This window comes from Drosophila montana, unplaced genomic scaffold, assembly GCF_035044405.1.
Source record: "Drosophila montana isolate Dmon_TW-CO22-7 unplaced genomic scaffold, ASM3504440v1 contig_1264_1, whole genome shotgun sequence".
In the NCBI taxonomy this organism is placed as follows: Eukaryota; Metazoa; Arthropoda; class Insecta; order Diptera; family Drosophilidae; genus Drosophila; species Drosophila montana.
In genome coordinates, this window is record NW_026996243.1 from 170,962 (window position 1) to 192,373 (window position 21,412).

Sequence of the window (21,412 nt, forward strand, 5' to 3'; positions counted from 1 at the left end):
CTCGCTCGCTCGCTCTGCCTCTCATCCTCTCTGGCCTGTGCACATGTTTACCTGGTGTTTTGTATGCCAATGTGGCGACCCACGCACCTCACTCGCTTGGACCGCTGATGACTCATCGGGGTTTCTACACACGGTCACACGTACACACACACACACACACACACACACACACACACACACACACACACACACACACACACACACACACACAACACACACACACGTATACAAATTGCCGCTGCTGTAGGCCCCCTGCTTGGAATTCGGGCAGCGACAGGTTCCGCGCTCCATTGCCAATTGGCGCCTATTGCAAGCCATTTGTTGAGTCTGCTCACAGTGAAATTGTTGTTTTAACACAGCTACAGTGAAAGCACTAGAATCGAAACCGATTCATAGCTTGGACGGATAAAAAGCGGCTCTAATCTTGATCCTTACACCTACAACCAATGCTTCTAATCTGTATAAAAAAATATGTTTTTTATCGTAAAGAATTACATATATGAAAATTGGACCCAAAAGAAAACCAAATGTTGCTATCCACATTTTTTGTGTCGAAATAGAAGTTTAAAAAACATTTTTTTTGATACTTTACATTTTACAATTTGTTAAAAAAAAAATTAAAAAAAACAAATAGACCTACATATGTATATATAACTTTTTTTCCTGTATATATATATTTTAAATTTTTTGAAAGGAGTCAAGTATTGGACGCTTTAGATAACTTTGACTTCATCCAAACATTTAAAGGAATAAAGGAATGAATAACTAAATTATTAAAGATACTTTCTGAACTTTTTATATAAGTAAAGTTTCATATCTAAGTGTACTAAAAGCGTATCTTCTGTATCTTCTTATATTTGTTATGAGTATCCGCAATCTTTGCGAAAGTTCCAAAGGCCTTATATACAATTGTCAAAGAGATGTTGCTGTAAGTTTTGCTGTGCTTGTGTTATTTCTTCCACATATCTGAGACTTTGTCGAAATAGTAATACGATATACTATAAAAGAACTCATGAAGTTGATCAAAATAATAAATAAATACAACAATTCACGCGAAAAGAAAGGGGAAAATATAAATAACTGGAGACTTCTAAATTTAAAATAAGCATTTCTTAACTAATTCAAAGAAAGAACTCTCGAAGTGTTTAAAAAGAGAAAACTGTCGTTCGCAACGACGCATAAAGATGCGAACGAACAACATAATAAGCTGCTGCGCTCTAGAGAGCTTTCACTGTATCCCTGAGATACTTTTGTTTGACGCGTGCTAAATGCGCCTATTAGGCCAGTCCTGGCCAGCCCAGGCCCAGCCATTAGGCAGGTAGCCGAGTGGCGTCTAAATCTTGGCCTGCCATTAAGCCAGAACGGCGCGATAAGCCGCGGCGAGTCGTCGAGCCTGAGTCTGAGTGCAGTCCACAGTGGCTGGCGACGCAGGCACTTCCAATTGTCTGACCCGCAGCGCACTCAATTAGATAACAGACGGACGGAGCGAGGGACGACCGGCAAGGCCAAGGGTTCGACAGCGATTGGCCCAAACGCAATTTGCCAGGCCGCCGCACTTGACGACCCGAACTCGAGCGGAAATTGACCTAGTTGACCCTCGGCCAAACAGGAACTGCGCCGATAAAAGCAATTTTAAACCAAACTAAAGGAAGTTCTGATATAATGTTGCTTGAAAAAAAATATTTTAATATATGTACTTATAATGTTTTGCATGTGTTTGATTTTCTGGGAAATCTATGCGAATTTCTTTAAGTGGAATGTTGGTCTTAGCGATATGCGATCCACTTGGCAATCTACTTTCCAATGAAGCACTATTTAAAAACAAGAAAGTAGGCAAATCTTCAGCACGCCCAAGACGTATTTCCCTTGTAAGCATTTGCCTTACGGCTTTGCAGATATGTAAGAATTGTGAAGCTCGTAAATGCCGAGTTTGATGAGAATATCTTGCAAAACAGAATATTTTGCCATATAAACTATTTATCGACCGATTCCTCCTATTCAAAATATAATATGGTAGTACGGTCTTAATGAGATATGGCACATATATAAGCAGACTACTTTTATTTTAAATTAAAAGAAAAAAGATATTTAAATTAAAAGACAAGAAAAATAACTATCCGATATACTATCCGATATAGTAGTGAAGTTAAAAAATGCCGACTTTGGTTAAGATATCTTAATAAATAAAACATTTTTTAATACAAGAACCTACTTTTCGAACGATCGTTCCTATAGTGCCCTGATGTTAAGAGGATGTTCCATATAAGTGGGGATATTGAAACTTATTAAGGCAGATTTTTAACAAAATTTTTTGATAATCATAGAAGATTTTAATAAAAGAGCCTTACTTTTCGACCGATCGTTCCTATGTTAGTTATATGATATAATGGCCCGATCCGGCCGGTTCCGTCATAAGTACGGCCTGCAAAATAAATATAGACCTATACAAGGACTTCTCCTTCTACGCGTTACACTTTTCTTGACAAAATTACAATACCCTCTACAAGAGTATAATAGTAAATTAAATCTAAGTACGCTTGAAATAAAGAAATTAAATTATATTATGCTTAAAATGAGTATATTAAAGAAATATATTTGAGTCAGTTCTCATACTTCATTTGACTAACTTAACTTAAGTTATCGATAACTTAACCTGAAATCGATAAATCTTGAATTTTCGATACAGTTTTGTGGGAGCTCATAACACCAAATGTGGGTATACTCTATCGTATAGCACACATATTTCACTTGTTGATTAGCTTTCCATTCCTGCCAAGTTTTTTAAATATTTAAAATGAATTGCTTAAAGAGGGAATCCAGGAACAAAGGAATGAAGGGCCCAAAATAATAAAACGTGCAAGTTTTTGTGTCTCGATAGAATGGTAACGAGCAATAATAAGAAACTACATGATATCTTCTAGTCGGGCACTCTCTGCTAGATCACACTTTCATGTTTTCATATGGAAGTCCAAGAATCTTCCAGCTGATCTAACAAAAAGATTACTATAAGAGAAGCTACCCTTTACATTAACTCGCCTGTCTGAAAGAAGCGTATTTACTATGACCCTCGGGAGATAGGGTTCTATCTTATTTTGTATTTGACGATTGTCACGATCGGCGCAAGACGCGTCATTGCCATTGTCGGCGCCTACGTCATGTATGACATAGGTTTATTTTTTTTTTAATTTTGTTGTTATATCACAAGCGTTACTTGGAATTTCTATAAAATTTCACGGAACTTCAGGCTAGATAATGTCGAATCGCTTGAGAGGTATTTCCGGACAGAGCGGAACTTCTTCAGTGAAATTTACCTAACCTAAAACTATGCTACAACTGACGCGTTGATCTAATGCATATAATAAATATAATTTAAAGGGCTGACTAATGCGCTATTTCCGTTGCGAATTCGTCATCGCCTTCGGGAGAAGAAACTTTTGTTGAATGCAATTGAAAGTTGGAATCTATTTGGGGCATAATTGTGTATTGTTGCTGCACTGTGTTGATTAGTGTAAAGGGTGTAAAAATCGAAAATCTGTGTTCACGGACAAATGGGCCCCAGCTTCAGATTTGCTGCGGACTTTCGCAGCCGTTCAACAAAATTTGAATCGATAAACAGCAAGAAAAATACATAAATTCAATTCGAACGCTCAAGCAAGACCTTGGACTCTAAAAACAGCTGATTTTTGTTTCGCTAATGGGCGTCGTACAGTGGGCGTGGCTGCAACAGATTGCGACGCAATAAATGATTAACGAATTTAATGAGTTTGTTGTAGAATCGCTTGCACCAGGCAACAATGGGCACAACATAAGTCAGTACAATCTTAGTCGAGGCTGCACGACTCGCAGATACCCTGTAACTAGTTAAGCAAACAACGCTGTGCATTTTTTCAATGGCAGAAGTTTATTTCAAATATCGTTTGTTTTATTGTGCGATGCGCTTAAAACTTTCAAGAGAACAAGAAGATGACAACGAATACACAAAAAATCAAGACTATATTCAACATTTTTACCACTTCAATTCTGCGAGATGTGCAACAGGATGTGCAGCCGAAATTTAAAGCTTTTGCGTAAACGTAGCGAGTTATCGTTAATTTGCATTAATCAGATGAATATATAAATAGAATACAGATGGGCACGGGTAAGCAAATTCAATCCACCTGACCCGAAACGGATATTTACTTTACTGCACTTAACAATAAAAAATAAAATAAAGATTTCCCTTTTTCAATTTTGCTTTCATAAATGAATAGACTGTAATTTCGGGACCCAGTAAGAATATGAGGACCCGCGGGAATTACGGGATCATGCAAAATCTCGCCCGTTTGGCATATTTTTAAATCCTTTCACGATCCGCACATATCTTTTTGTGGGTTCCACGGAAATCTCGACCCGATCTTACATAAAATATTTTATTTTAACCACATTCTACCCTGTTGTTTACCAGGTTTTAATGGGTAGAAGGTAAAAAAAAGTATATATAAAACAATACTCAAATGTGACGCTCATTAAAATAAAGCATACGAAAAATAATAACAGCAAAAGGCAGCAACAACAGTAACAGTTAAACGACTGCAATTTAAAGTTGTTCATTTCGAGCGCTTAATTGTTTTTGTAATAATTAACAACAAAGCCAGGCATTACCACTAGCCAACACCAACAACAACAACAACAGCAGCAGTAACAGCAACAGCAACAATGCAAAGTTCAAGGACCAGAGACAGGCGGCGCTTAACAGTGCAAAACTTAAACATTAACATGCAAGACGGAACTGTAACAATAACATTAACAGCCTGTCACATAACAGATGCGAGAGGATTATACGTAGATGAGATAAGTTCAAGCTTTAAAGAAGTCAAAGTCGCAGTTTGAAAACCCTTCTTTAGGAAATAGACGGCTGTGATGTTCTTAAATGATTAAAATCCACGATAAGATATCAAGATATTTTGGACGAATCTAGATGAGAAGAGAAGATAGAAGAGATAAGATAAAAGGGAAGAGTACAGTAGAGATGAGAAGATAAGAGATGAGTAGGGATTAAAAGAGAAGAGAAAAATAGAGAAGCAAATAGAAGAACCTTAAATAAATTTCTACTCCGTTCATTTTAATTTATATTCTACAACTCGATAATTCAACGATATCTTCTTCTTGATTACTGTTTACCGTTCTAATTATTGATAGTGAATTTAAGGCCAAAGATCTTCAAAAGGTGGCAAAGCAGCTACGTAACAACAGTTAAAAATACATTTCATAGCGACAATCACCGTGACGAGTCGAATTGATCTTTAATCTAGACATGTCTATAGTTCTGTTTGTATTCCAATTGCAAACGGGTTTCTTTAATTTCGATAATGAAATAGATAATCGTTGGGTCTGGTCTGTGCTAATTTAACTTTCTTTTTCATTGGTTTTAATAATGATTAGCCAGCTTAAGCAGTTGCTTGATTGGGTTTTAAAAGCCATTTAGTGTACTTTTTTGAAGGTCAAATGTAAAGGTCAGCTTCTCGAAAGCAAACACTGGTTCTCATGGGTATTTACAAAGCACTTTATAGTTTAGTATAAGAAGGTGGTAGCTATAAAACGAAAGATACTAGATCTGTATATATTACTCTAGAAGCATACATATCAATTTGGTGACTCCAGCCATTAAAACCTAAGAGATTTGCTCAAAGAACTGAATTTCGATCAATCGATTTTTATCGACTGCTTGGAAACAAGGCAAGTTATCGATTATCGGAAAAAAACTCGTTGGTCTCAGGCAGTAGGAAGACTTATGTTCAAAACTTCAATCTCTAGCTCTTATATGTTTTGAGATCCTTGCCTTCATACATACGGATGGACAGACAGACGGACATGGCTAGATCGGCTCAGCTATTGATGCTGATCGAAAATATATATACTTAATGGGGTCGCAGATGATTCCTTCTCCCTGTTAAATACATTTGCACAAAAAAAAAATAGAATATTAATACTTAATTTTTTCATGAAAAACTCTTGAATTATTATAAAAATTATAAAATATACTCTTAAAATAAGTATAAAACACCTTGAGTTAAGTAAAAGTGTAATTTAAGTTTTAAAAATCAAGAAAAGGAAAACCCGTTTACGCCGTACTTTCGAGTATCGAGTATAAACTTCCTGATATTTTCTCGCAGTACGCAACAGCTCGCTAACATTTCTGTTAATGTTATGAAGCGCAATGTTAATTACTTAACAGCGACCACGTCTGGGTCTGTAGATAAGGCAGAACCCCGCAAACAGTTGGTCAAATATGGGCATGTCTCGGGCCGCTTATGTTTTGGCATTTCCGTTACGCTTTGTTCGAGCGAATTTTTAAGAGCTTGCCACTTCCTGGCCTGGCCAGCAGGGAGGGTCTCGTGGCAACTTCGTGACTTTGCAATTGTCATCTTATCTGGAGCAGTGCGACCTCGTTGCGTTTGGCGTTCTTGTTGTTTAATGATAAGAGTTAAGCCAATGGCAGCTATGAAATGGAAGACGGTATGGCTGAGCCATTAGATCTATCAGAGTGCACTGTGCTAGACGCTAGACAGCGAAACCTCGACTGAACAGATAACAAAGATAACAGTTGTTGGTTTTAATAAGCTGTAACTAAAATAATATGTAAAAACAATTTATAGGCAAATAGTACTAACTATTTTATTGAAAACTTAACATATTCCTAGGATTTTAAAGGTCAAATAAATAAAACGGGTTGAAAAACGTTTCCATTTTTTTTCAAAAACTTGCAAGAATCTTTAGGAAAATCCTCGAAAAATGATTGGGACTATGACAGTTGTGCCGCAGCTGTCCGTTAGTCTAGTCATCACTGTATTATTATTATTATTTTTATAGCTGTCTGCCGACTTAATTTAAACACACATTCGTCAGCTTTGCTCGTTGTGTCCCCCAGGTTTCAGTTTCAGTTTTGCGAGTTGAAACAAATTGAATTTAGTTCAAAAAATATGAATTTTGCGTTTGGGGTGCGGCATTCCCACGGCACACACGACACTGCAAATATTTGCGCGCAAATCAGCAGCAAAAACTCAATAAATGTTTTCACATTTCGCATTTCGCATTTTTCTTCAAACTGTGGTCATGCGGCGTATGCGTAATGTGCGTTGCGCATACGCCCCGTCGGCCATTTTGCTGCTCATAAAAGTAATTTAACTAACAATAAGACGCAATTTAGATGTCAAGATGCACGCGACACACACACACACACACCGACACCGACACACACACACATACACAGGCGTGTAGAGACTCCACCTACGGCTTGGCGCAGCGCCGCCCACAAAACCGCAAAATGAAAGGCGACAACAAATCAGAAAACTCATCGCATTAAAACGAGATAGCATATTGTGATTTATATAGTTACACAAATCTGTGCACTGTAAGAAATGTTGCTGTCAGTATATGCACCTACTTGTGTTTTGAAATTTGAGACTTTTTTCTAATTAAATTCACTTTGACAATTTAGAATGACATCAAAGATTTGAGTTATTGCCGTAATAATCAAATAATTACCCATAATATTGCAGCAATTATTTCTCTTACAAAAAATTACAAATAATTTATTTTTGTAAATTTAAATACAAGAATTCGATTTTGTTCCAATGTCTTATGATATAAATTCTAATTGGAGCTTACAATTTGTACAATTTGTACACAGCAGACATCCCTACTCCGGACGACATAAACGAGCTTGTCACCCCAGGCAAGCACTTGATAGCCACATTTGCCGATGAGGTGGCAATATTTTACTCCGCCCACTGCGAGAACGAAGCTACTGATGGGGCCCAGGAATAAAATCACCTGAGAGAAGGCCTCGCAGTGGTCAATTATATACTGAGGCGTGGCAAGGCTCCTGCAGTCTAGATAGATGGCAGCCCCCTTCATCCTGGCAGAAGTGCCAAGTACCTTGGAATTGTACTGGACAAGAGGCTTAGGTTCCGAGCGCACATCGACGGCCTTCTCAAGCAGTGCCGCCTAAAGATGGCCAAGGCCAACTGGCTACTAAACCCCAACCGTCCATTGCCACTTCGCTGCAAACGGGCAGTTTACAATGTCGTGGTGGAACCGACTTGGAGATACAGTATCCAGCTCTGGGGCATTGCGTCTCGGACAAATCGAGGACTGGAGCTGACTTGTACGTCCAAAATTCTACCTTGCATAAACCCTCACAATGGTGACCATAGACAGCCAAGTCGGGGCATTCGCCAACCGGTACAACGAACGCTTGCAGCGACACTGCAACCGGGTAGCGGTACCTCGCTGGGAGGTGTTTAGTCAGGAGGCTCAAGAGAAGATCGTTCAAGGACCTTCTCCAACCACGACATAGGAGATGCCCCAGAGTCCCCCGACTACCTACGTGACTCTGCAGCCTTACTCAAAAAAGCCGCCTTAATAAACATTTATAGAAAAAAAAAATAAAAATAGTGTTTTTTTATTTATTGTTTTTTTTTTGTCTTTTTTATTTTTTTTTTTTGTTTACTAAGCAAGTCAAGAAGGTTTTCACTCAAATTAGCCCTAGTCCTAGTCAGGGCTGCAAATGCGCGATTCCGTTCTTGAATCAGATTTGGTTTAATTAAGAACTTGATTCGTATTTGAAACGATTTGCAATCTAATTTAAATTTAAATTATATAATTTTTCATTTACTTACGTGACATTGTTGTTGTTGTTGCTGTTGCCGCTGATCCAGACGCCCGTATTTGAGATGTGCGCGCTGCGCCTGCTGCTCCTGCATGAGGCGCTGCGCGGGCGTCGCGAATTGCTGTTGTTGCTGCTGTTGTTGTTGCTGTTGTTGTTGCTGTTGTTGTTGTTGTTGTGGATACACATCCAGTGTTGCATAGTAGCAGCTGCTGACAGGCGCCGTTGTTGCTGGTGTTAGTTGTTGCTGCTGTTGCGTGTAGCTGATGTAAGCTTGTTGCATGTATTGTTGCTGTTGTTGTTGTTGTTGTTGCTGCTGCTGCGGCTGCTGCTGCATCAAGTGCTGATTATAATTGACTGCTGTCATATTGTTGTTGTTGTTGTTGTTGTGGCGCTGTTTATTGTTGTCTGCAATCCACATGGCAGCGCGTTGCTGTTGTTGTTGCTGCAATTGCAACGCATTGTTGCTGCTGCTGTTGTTGTTGTTGTTGCTGCTGCTGCTACTGTTGGCCCAAACAGCATAATTATCGCGCAAATTGTGTTGCTGCTGATGTTGCTGCTGTTGTTGTTGTTGCTGCAGCATCTGCAGTTGTTGCTGCTGCAGATTGCTGTTGCTGCCGCCGTTGTGTTGCATTTTGATGGATTTTAAGGCAATCATCAACAATACAACAAATTATCAGCGTTTATCACAAGGTTTTTTTTTAAGTGTGTGATTTTTTTTTATATTTTGTTTTGTTCTTTTTTTGGTTGAGTTTATCTTTGTGTGGGCTGCTTTCAGCTTGTTGTGTGATTTTGTTGCATATTCAATTCTTTTTATATCAACAATTTCTTTTTTAAATTTTTTTTTTTTGTTATATAATTTTTATGCTATTTTTGGTCAGTTTTTGGGTAATGGAATTTGTTCTAATTAATGGCCTTTTGAATGAGTATCTTATATCTGAAAGAAAATTCGGGAGGGTTTATTTTTTTCGTAGTTTTTTTGCGCTTTCTTTGACAAGCGTCTACTGTACATCAAATATACATATCTATATTTTTCTATTGGGTATCTGAAATCTTGGGGAAAATTCCAGACTTCGAAATGAATTTCTTTCAATTTGCAATTTGTAGAAAAGTTGTAAATAATTTGAAGTAATTGATTTGTGTATTTTCATAATCAAAAACATTTTCTTTTCAATTTTTCAGATTGCATGAGTTTTAACTTTTGAGCTTTTGAAATGTTTTATATATTTCTTTTTATTTTAAACATTATCTTTTGAACTTTTGAAACACTTTAAAGTGTTTTAGTTAATAACTTGTATTAATTATTTGCATATTGTGAAATGCACAGAGAAGAGAGAGAAATAAATAATATATATAAAAAAGAGTTTTGTCGCGGTGACTCAACTTTTTACTTGACTCGCTTATTATTACACTACACTTTATATATGTTTGTATGTATGCATATTTAAATAAAATTATATATGTGTATGTATGTTGTGTCTATGTGTGAGTATCTGAACTTTTTAGTTGTGCGCGCAATATGTAAATTAATTTTTATTCAGTCCGTTATTTTGTTTTAATTTTTCCCTTTTTTAATTTTTCATGTTCCTTTATATTTTACACTTTTTTAATTTTTTTGTTTGGTTCTGCTGTACGATTTGCATATTATATGCCACGCCTCGCCGCCCCCGTTTGGTGCCTGCTTGGTGGCGCACACGTGTCAGGCAAGTGGTAACGGTAACATAAACGAGTAGCGGTAAACGGCGCGTAAACAAACACCAAACAAACAAGCGACAGGCGAAACAACTGCAACTGCAACTAACAGCATTTGTGGATGAGGTGTTCGAGCTGTGAGGGGGTTAGGGATAACATAAGCTGTTCAATTGCTACGCTTGTGTTTTTATTTGCTTTTTACGACTCCTCCGCTGCGCGCACGGATTAAATTACGTGATTCTTTGCTATAAACACACTCACAAACACAAACAAACACACAACAGGCGTTCAGGCTGGCGGCAGCAGGCAGAACGCAGACGCAGTTTGTTTATTATTTTTAATAAGTTTGCACTTTTGGTTGATTTTATTTTTATTGCCGCACGTCTTGCACTCGTTTTGCTGTTTGTTTTGCTTGTTTTCTGACTTAGATTTTACTTCTTTTCTTTTTTTTTTTGCTATGCGTTAGCATCTCCTGCCACTTCCACACGGCAGCAAGGCACAAATTGTATTAAAGCACAAAATGAAAATCGAATTTTGATAAACCTGCGCTCAGCAGGCAAAGCAGCGCTCACACACACATTCGCATGCACAGCGAACGAGACACGGACACAGACAGCGACTGTGACGAAGACGGCGAGACCACGAATGTTAGCTTCGGTTTTGTTGTCGGCTCGCGATCGCTTCAGTTCGCCGCGTTTCGTGTTTCGTGTATTCGGGCTGCCTTTTGGGCTCTGCTCTGCTCTGGCCGGGTTCTGGGCTTAAACTGCGCTGCCAGGCTAAAAACGCGAGCGAAAAATTGTCAAAAATGCACAGCCCAATAAAACAACAACAACAACAAACAAATCGTTGCTTGCTGTTGTTGTTGTTGTGACTAATCGCTTTTGGTGGTCGCTCGCGTCAATGTCCAGCAAAATGTTGCAAACACCTTTCATGGCGCCAATTTGCCAATTGGCCGCTCGATTTGCGTATTGGTTTATTGGGTAGGCGGGTGGTTGGGGGAAGACCCTTTGCTGCTGCGCACCGTTTCGTTTCGTTCCGTTCGCTTTGCTGGCTCATAGATCACTCACAACGCGTTGTCGTCTTCTTGGCTGCTTAGCCTGCATGCCGCTCGGCGCAGACGCTGACGTCGACGCCGACGCCGGCGTTGCCTATGACTAACACTGCCTGGCACGCGGCTGTAGCTCCAACTACAAAAACAATATGTAGAACAGCAGCAGCAGCAGCAGCAGCGGCAGCAACAACAAGTGCGAGCGCCCTGCTAAGAGCTGAAATTTATTTCATTTTTTGTTTTCTGCCGTTACGGCATCTATGCAAGCACAACAATAACATGCTAAAATATGCGCGACGTGCCCACTTTTTAAGCAACAACAAGATCAACTTTGTTCTTGTTGTGCTCACATCTACACTTATATTCGTGTATGTGCGTGTGTGTGGTATGCAAATGCATTTTAATCAGTTTAACGACACCTTGCGCCGCCTCAATGCAAATGATCCTGGCACGCTCTCTCTCTCTGCACGTTCTCTTTATTTGCATGCATGCTCTCTCACACACACACGCGCAGAAATTTTCGCCATGCCGCCTGCTCTCGCTCCCTCTTTTTACCTGGCACAAAATGTTAATTGAAGAATTTATTGTTGTGTCTCTCGTTGTTGTTGTGTTTATGGCTGGCGCTGGCCTGGCGACGACGTCGGCGACGGCGGCTCTTTTTTCTTTTCTTCAAATTGTATTTGTATTTGTCGCGTTTAATTATGACAGCGACAGCAGCAGAAGCAGCGGCGGCGAGGCGATCATTGACTTCGTCGCGTCGCGTCGCTGCCGACGCCTCCGCTGCTCAGTTGTTGTTGTTTTTGTTTGAAATTTTAGGCTGGCCTTTAAATGTTCGCCGCTGCTGTCGCTGGACTTTTGCATGCGCTACAACAACAACAACCGCTCCTATGAATCGAAAATAATTGCGTGAATTCGCCTTATTTTCTCTATAGATGTATCCAAATACAAATACAATACATACATACATATGTATCTATATACATGTACATATCATCATATCGCTAATTCTCCATCAGATTTATCGCAATATTTTTTCAGAGTATATCAAGTTCGCACCAAAAAAGCACATTGCGAACTTTGCAACCCGTTGACATGTTAATGACATTTTTATAATGCGTGCAACCAAAAAACAACAACAACAACAAAGGCGGATGCAGCATTTCGGTTTATTAATGGATCGGCGAGAAGGGAGCGGAGGCGACAACAAATCGTTTTCGCTGTTCTCGCTTGCTGTTTTTTTTTCTCCTTTTGGCAAAGGGAGCGGTCGCGGTTCACAAATAATGTACATAATGCATTTATTTCCATTGACGTTGCGAGATTTAAACGCATTTTTGATGTACGAGCTGTATTTGTTGTGCTTACACACACACATACATATGCACATACATATACACATACACATATACAAAAAGATGAAATACAGACATACACGCACGCGCTACTAAAGGTAACGGGTACACTGAACTCAGCGCAAACGCGTGCGTTCAAAAACGCCTGTAACAAAATTGTTACTTGAAATTTCGCGATCAGCGGGCACAAGGAAAGCAAAAGCTTTTTCCTTTTACTGCGACCACACACACATAAACACACGACATACATAATTGACGAATGTGCAAAACCAAAACAAAAAGCCCAAACACGCAATTGGCGGCAAAAGAACAGAAGTCGCCGCGGGCGTTTTTAAACGCGCCGCACTACTACTTTCGGCAAGAGGAAGAGAGGTCGTGGTCATGTCGCTGTTTTTTCTGTCGTTTGCCTTGGCCCCATTTCGCCGTTGCTCTCCACACACTGTACAAGTTATTGACATTCCATTGCAGCGCAGACATTTAGAGACATTTCCTTTAAGCATAGTTGTTTCTAGAGCTTTTCCTTAATGTTGTGTTGTTGTCTCTTTGTTTTTATTTTTATTAGCACGTTTTGTTTTTATGATCGCAGCGTGATTTCTGCTTTGTTGTTGCCATTTAACTGCGTCGCAGCTTTTTATTGTAGTTTTCTTGTTGGGTTTCGGCAACAGGTGTGGCCCCCCCACATACACTCACACACACATTCGTACATGCGACACAGCCCTGTACATTGAACTCTACAGCCGACAGGCATAGACCTGCAACCGTCATGGGAATGACGTGTTCGACATCCTTATCGCAACAACAACAACAGCAGCGTGACGTCTTTCGGGCATTTCTACAAAACCGTGTAGAGTTCGGAACTGGTATACGTGACCATGACTCATGGCAGAGCAGCCCGCTCTGCTTAGCCGTTTCGATTTCTAACCTACATTAAGCGTGCGACGTTGACGTCGACGTCAGCGTCAGTGTAGTCGTCAATGCCGCTGTCAATTAAGTATGCGCAACTCACTTTGCTATCACTCTCTCTTTCTCGCTCACACTCACCCACTCTCACTCTCGCGCGCTCTTTTTGTTGTGCTACCGGACCTAGGTCTACAAATCAGTTAGTATACACACATACACAGTATATACACACATACACAGTATATAGTATCTATGCAAGTTTATATGTGTAAATGCATACATATGTGTGTATGTACATATAACCCCGCAAGTTAAATTCTGCGACAGCATTTGAAAATCTTTTAACTTTTCGCTGACTTGTGTGAATCGAGGTTCTTCAGGCAGTGACATAAAAAAAACACAAATCAGCCAGTTAAACAACGCAAAACACAAAATGCCTTCTGCCCAAAAAAATGAATAGGGAAGACAGAATGCAAAGTATGCCGAAGCTTAAATACACTAACAAAAGTATTATAGAAGATATAAAGTGAATATACATAATTATTTTCCTATATCTATGCCTAAAAACGTGGCTTAAAATAAAAATATAAATAAAATAAAATAAATAATGATCTTAAAAATTATAATATATATTCTAACATAATAACGATTGTTTCTAAAGGTACATAATTATACGAGCTTATTAACAAGGTTAAGAGTGTCGATAACTTTTAAAATAATGCAATTTTTAATAGAAGAAACACATTTTTTGATATATATATAAGGCCGAGCCGACTGACTGCGATAAAAAGACGGATCAAACTAAAGTCTAATGAAAATAGCTTTTAAACTCAGAGATTTTTTATTAGTTGGCGACAAAGTTACAATACCCTTTGCTAGGGTATAAATACAGAAATATAAAAAAAGAAACCTATAAAAACAAACCGAGCTCTGGCTCTGGTATTTTTATGCCCTCCGCGCGAAAGTGTCCGTCGCCGACGCCGACTCCGACGCATATTTCAATTCCGACTTGTCAAGCGCAAAAGGCTCGTAAAGCTAAATCTGAAATCAGCAAAGCGGCAACTCTCGGGCCTTGGGTAATTAATCGACGCTGCCAGAGACACTCGGAGACAGACACAAAGACCCCCGAAAACCGAGCTGATCCCAAATAAGAAAAGCCGAATCGAAGGCTGGAGTTGTGTACACAAATGCAAAATTATCACGAGAAGATGAGATTTAAATTTTAAATAAAACTCATTTGGATTCAATCAAAGAAATCGTTATATATGCTAAAAGTTAAAGCGCACATTTAAATTTTAGAATTTTAAAATTGATACCATTTTTATTTCAAAAATTAAATATCACATCCATATATAGTATACTTTTGGGAGTAGCTTTTAAGATTCAAAATACTTGAAGCAGTTTCTATATCAATATAATTTAAAAATTTCTTGAATTTTTCGAAAATGTAAATATTATGCATTTTATCCCCTCTTATCTATTTTCGAAATAATATTATTTCGAAATGCTTTCTCAAACAGACATACTTGGGTTTTTCTCTGAAAAATATTTCCGGATATGTGAATTCCCTGAATTTTCATTTTGCATGTACATATATGCTCTTCCTATATTTCTAATTACCATAAAAGGGCTAGGCGGTATTCTGTTAGATTCGTTCTACAAAGAAATTTTGTGTTAAATAATTTGAGAAAATTCGGATGTTGCATTCACAAATTCTTAAATGGACATATGTTTTTAATTAATGATATGTATCGTTACCAATTCCCCAGCAAGTAGCCATTCTAGATATTAAGCTTTCATAACTTCGCTAAAAGTAAACCGATTTCGATGCTCGATGGTTTTCTAGTCTTATTTCGTTCTTAACGTTGTTGATACATGTAAATTTTGCAAAAAACAATTTATTTCACAAATATTTTGGATGAAAAAAGTCTTTGCCATGGACTGAAACTGAGAATAAGAGAGAAAAAGATAGAGAGAGAGAGACCCAGTCGGGCCTGACAGCAGATAAAGCACTTCCAAATTAAAAATTAAAACTGCACACACCTTAAAAATGGAGTGAAAACATAAATAAATATGAAAAAAAAACAAAAACAACAAAATAAAACACAAAAGTAAACTTTAAATTTGCCGGCAGAATTTTATATGCTCTTCCTCAAATAATGGTAATTAAAGTTTTCGAAATTATTTGAAAGAGGGTTTGAACATTAAATTTATTATGTATATATATATAAAATAAAAAAATAATAAAAAATTTGTATTAACCAAACTGTATTAAATACATGTTATTTGTCTTGACATATGTATATTTAATCTTGCTCTTAGAAAACCTGGCTTTAAGTCCCTGTAATATATATAAAACAAAAATAGATTGGTATGATATATTAAAAGAAATATGTATGGCTTGATATATATTTAACTTTGTTCTAAAGCAAAACTTGGGTTAAAGTTTCTGAGAATTTAAATGATTACCCCTGATCAATATCTGAAAACTTTATAAAAGCTTCTGACGCGTTATCTTCTAGAGCTTACATTAAAACTATAATAGAGGCGGGAATAAAATTATTCTCAAGTTATTCTTAAGAACCAATTAAATAAATAGAACTTAGATTTAAAAACAACTCTCTGGGCATTGAGGAAGACCTTTGCAGTATAAGCTTAACGTCATAGTTGTTATACAATACGTAAGAGTATACAAAGAGCGTTTGTACATAAATAAAAATTTCGTCGCAGTTGCTGTCGCCATAACAACAACTACAACAAACGTTATGGCGGCCCTGGAAGGAGGCGGCGCAGGAGCAGGACAAGTCGTTGATGAGAAGTTGCCGAAAGCGGGGGGCGAGGGAATGAGGGAATACGCAGATCGTTTCAGCTTATTTCAGCAAACACACAGCTGTGTTGTTGTTGATGCGGTTACCCAAATGTAGCGTTAAATTTAACTACCGCAACGCTGGCGCAGCAGCAGGCAGCGACGCTGGCAGCGCAGTTGGCGACAACAGTTCCTAGAATTTCACAATCAATTTTGAACGCGTTTTGTATACTCTGTACCAATGGGTTATGCGTAAACAAACGGGTATATTGCTGTCGTTTACGTGTATGTGGCATACAATTCATACATATGTATATACATATGTACATATGTTCTTGTTCAACAGCGTATAACGGCTTGTGAAAAGCATAATCTCGATATACAAATAACAAATTAACGAATGTATTAAAAATGAATGATAATTTTTTAAATTACTTTTAAGCCCCCGATAGACCCGAAAATCTGTAAATATCCATATTGAGTATGTCTTGGATATTTCAAAAAGACACCTTATAGCTGTACTTACTACAAAATCGATATATATATATCGATATTAAGCATATCTATTATATATATATATCTATTATAAAGCGACACTACATTTTCTCGCTCTATATACCGTTGCTAAGCATATCTTAAATGTAGTAATGAAAAAAAGTTTATTTTTCTCGTTTTACCACAAAAGAAGAGATACATAGATTTCTAGTTATATACTTATTACATAAATATATACCCAATATGTTATGCAGGCTTTTATATAGCGGAAAAGATATACATATATATACCATTAAAGAATATTTAATTTCATCACAGCTGCGTGCAGGGCATCTCGAAGTCGGGCATTCTCGACTAGAGCACTCTTACTTATTAACTGTTGTTGCTGCTGCGGCTGCTGCTGCTTCTGGTTTGCGTAGTTTCTTTTAAACATATATTTGTGAAATTGAATTTATTATTTCACAATTTTGGCAGACAAAAAAACGGACACACACACATAAATGGGTAAGTATGTATGTACATACATATGTGTGTGTGTACGTATTTATGTATTTCGCCTTATAAGTCTCGCGACAATGGCAGCCTGTAATTGACCCAGTTACAGCCGCAGGCTCGTGTCTCGGCTGCGGGTGGCTGCGGCGACGGCATGTGGCATGAACTTTATGCAGCGCCTGGCAATGCCAACTGCAATAAAATGTTGCACGTGTGCGCCCAGCCAAGCCCCGCACAACTTGGCCACAAAACCTGTTTGCAGGCGCTCTAATTGCGCCTGTATTCAGCTGGCCCAGCTAACACCTCCATGCCCCGCACTAGGCTCCACATTTTCATTCATCGGCTGAAAAACTGTTGCATGCAGCCGCCAGTTGTAAATATTGGGCCGCTCGTGCCACAAGTCGTCGTGGGGCACACTTGGTGCAAACGTCTCAATGTCCACGTGTCGCCATTGCATGAGTCATCGCTTGTGGAGACTGCAGCGCCGAGGCTTTGTTAGGCCCTCGGCTAGAGATGGGCGCGTGTCTGATGTTTTTGATAAGACAAACACGAAACACGCATGATCTGAAATATTAGATGTACATACATACATACATATATGTACAAGTATTATATTTTCTTTTTTGCAATTTTCCCTTTTTACCCATTAATAGCTAAATATTTTAGTTCCTAATCTCTAATGCACTAGACCTCAAGAGAGTTACACCTGAATGTATATCACATTTATCTTTACGATAAGTTACCAGTAGTCGCAACAATATAATTGTTTATATAGCTTTAGTTGCATTAGATAATGACTCTCATAAAAAGTGGAAAAGATCAAAAATTTGCTCAACTGCATGATCGTGCTTCAGATTTAGTCCATTTTGAATGAATTTTTATACTATGTACAGAATGTGAAAGCTGGTATATTGGTATTCAGACAAACGGACATCTGTTTATCGTCAGTATCTTCCATATATGTGAAAGTGTGCCCCAATTTGGCCAGTGTACCTCAATTGGGCAAGTAAAATACTAACGATTAATTGATATTTTATCTGACAACAGTTTGAGCTTAAGAGCGAAAGACTTAAGGTAATTTTATTCCAAATAATAAGATCTGTTTGCGATGTTTTTAAAATAATTTTAAATATTGATTTTACAAATTTAACTTCTATAAATATTCTCAATTGAAAAATGTAAATATTTTTAGTTTGTTTTTAAACACAACTTTCCCACTGTGTCTATACGCCCGTCTATACGACACTTTCGTGTCACGAACGAAATCACGGCCAAGCGGCCAGCTCTAATTTGGGGCCTCGGCTCGCGCTGTTGGCTTTATTATCATACGCTACACGCATTTGTGGAGCTTATCTGTTGCGGTTTGCGTTTTGCGCGGCTTTTCTATTTAAGCTCAAGTTGTTTTCTGGTCAAGAACGGGGGCGCGCTGGTGGGGAGATGGGTGTGCTAAACGTAGCTGGGCCCATTGTGCGGTATTACGGCTGAAACTTTTTATTTACATATAGGTATACACAAGTGTGTATACACGTATTTATATATGTATAGCTTATTTGCTTTGGGGGTTTGTCCATTTAGCGACAAGAGTGTGTGTGCTTTTTATTGTGGCCCCAACCATGGACACACACACACAGACACACACACACACACACATACTCACTCTCACAGAGCATGTATTATACATATGCATATTTGTACAAGCAAAACGGAAACTACTTTTGTACCCAGCCTAAATCATAAGTATGCTCCGCACATGTCTTCTGCTCTATTGAGCTATTGGGGAAAACCCTCGATGAGACATGCTTCAAAGTAATTCAAGCAGATGGATATGATGCGTATGCGGCTAATAATATATAATCTAGTAGGCAGAATATATATGCAGATGACGAGTCAGTTCCATTTGTATGCTGATAATAATAAGGAGCTCAAGAAAACTTACTTCAACTTAGTTATTATTGTTGTATTAAGCACATTAACAATAACTTGATTCTTAAGAAGACTTAGCTTAAGCATTTTGATTGATGCATTAACTAATTGCATCATTCAATCGGTCTCTCCGATCGGTTTATATAAGCGGCCTATTTTTTCCATTTTCCTATGAAAGACATAATTTAACTTAATTTAATTTAAATTTTTCCCTTAATAAACCTTAAAATCAAACATTAAAAACGAGAAAGAATGATATCTGCGGCATGCCGAAGATTCGCAGACCCAACCTTTTCATAATGCTCATAATGTTTTGCTCCTTTCTAAGAAACACAGGCAAAATACTTATTGCCGAGTATGGTTAAGATATCTTGTAGTTTTTCATACAAGAACCTTTTTTGTTCGACCGATCGTTAAATCGTGCAAGTAATAGTTATAACCATCCGAGCGCCCAAAAATAAATTTTTTCTCGTCGGAGAAGACAACTCGATGCACCTCCCGCTGGATGGTCATATTGGCTCGGCAAAACAATAATCGCTGCTCCTTTCCTCCCATTTCTGGTTAGATTAAATAATATTAACTCAAAGAAAGGAAGTCTTCAAGTTAGTGTACTTGTCGCTTTCGAAACTGAACGAAAAGCGAAGATAAAAAATGGGACGATATTCAAGTGAATTAAAAAAATTTTTCGTTTTTTACGCAAGTTAATCGGAATCGCCTATTAATATTCCGGCGAAAATAGTAACTTTTTTTCCTGGAAGTGGTAGAAGTATTAGAAACAAAATGCAAAAGAAGTACTACAACTAAGTGCATTAATCTGCTATACGCATTTTCACATTTCAAGAAAAGGGGAGCTATTCAAGTGACCGGCAGTGTATATACCATAGAGGGTCGAAGTTGTTTCCTTCTGCCTGTTACGTACTTTCGCACAAATGCATATACTATTCTAAATATACTATTCTAAACAGAGTGTGATCGCAATTATTATGGCTTTTTATGAGAAGTCAATTTTCTCAAGCATCTGGCAGCGCGAACAAAAAGTTAACAGAAATTTGTTAACATGTCTCGCGGCTGTTAAGCTGTGAGGTTAGGTTAGCTTATGCAGACCGTTAGACCTCGAGGTCAAGCGTGTCCAAAACGTGTACTCAATGTTGTTGTTTTTCAAAGAAAAACTTAGCAAAGCTAGCAGGCAAAGTAAATAACTGAAAATTACTTAATTTAACGAGTTTCGGGCTGTTCAAAAACTAAAAAATCTGGCTTTTAGTTCCAAATGCTTCCCTTTTTTTTAGCTACCCGGTTGCAGTGTCGCCGCAAGCGTTCGTTGTACTGGTTGGCGAATGCTCCGACTTGGCTGTCTATGGTCTCCATTTTGAGGTCTCTGTGCAAGGTAGAATTTCTAACGTACAAGTCAGCGCCGGTCATTCGGCGCAAGGCCAAGTTTTGGAGTGCCTAAATCCGTCTTCAAATTGTCCGAGACGCAATGCCCCAGAGGTGGATACTGTATCTGCAAGTCGGTGCCACCACGACGTTGTAAACCGCCCGTTTGCAGCAAAGTGGCAATGGACTGTTGGGGCTTAGTAGCCAGTTGGCCTTGGCCATCTTATAGCGGCACTGCTTAAGAAGGCCGTCGATGTGCGCCGGAGAACTAAGCCTCTTATCTAGTAAAATTCAAAGATACTTGGCGCTTCTGCCAGGGTGAAGGGGTCTACCCCTCCAGATTACTGGAGCCTTGCAACGCCTCAGTGTGTAGTTGACCGCCTGGCACTTTGGGGGACACCCGCCTTAATTTTGCGAGCAGAAGAGATTGCTGCTCTAACTTTGACTTCGAACTTTCTCTCCATTAGATAAGAGCGCAGAAGTAGAAAGAAGGGGGCGGGAAGACTCATCTTGATGTTCTGGAGCAATCCATCAATCCAAACTCGGTCGAAGGTCTGCTTAACGTCTACAAAGACTCCATAGCAGAAGACTTTGTCGTCGTAAGCCTTAAGAATATGGTTAATCGCACCAAATGCTTTCCGACTAGATCTCTAAATGCATTTGCACCAAACAGGAACCCTAAAAAA

At 38.5% G+C, this 21,412-nt stretch overlaps 1 protein-coding gene across 1 annotated transcript in view; it reads right to left on the bottom strand.

Moving 5' to 3' along the window:
• The window catches only part of kay (transcription factor kayak), a 43,424-nt gene extending 34,104 nt beyond the window's left edge, over positions 1–9,320 (bottom strand). Inside the window, exon 1 of the mRNA XM_064680558.1 lies at positions 8,661–9,320. Coding sequence (XP_064536628.1) covers positions 8,661–9,305 — 645 coding nt within the window. The 5' untranslated portion in view covers positions 9,306–9,320. The remainder of the gene's footprint in view (positions 1–8,660) is intronic.
• Positions 9,321–21,412: the final 12,092 nt, after the last annotated feature.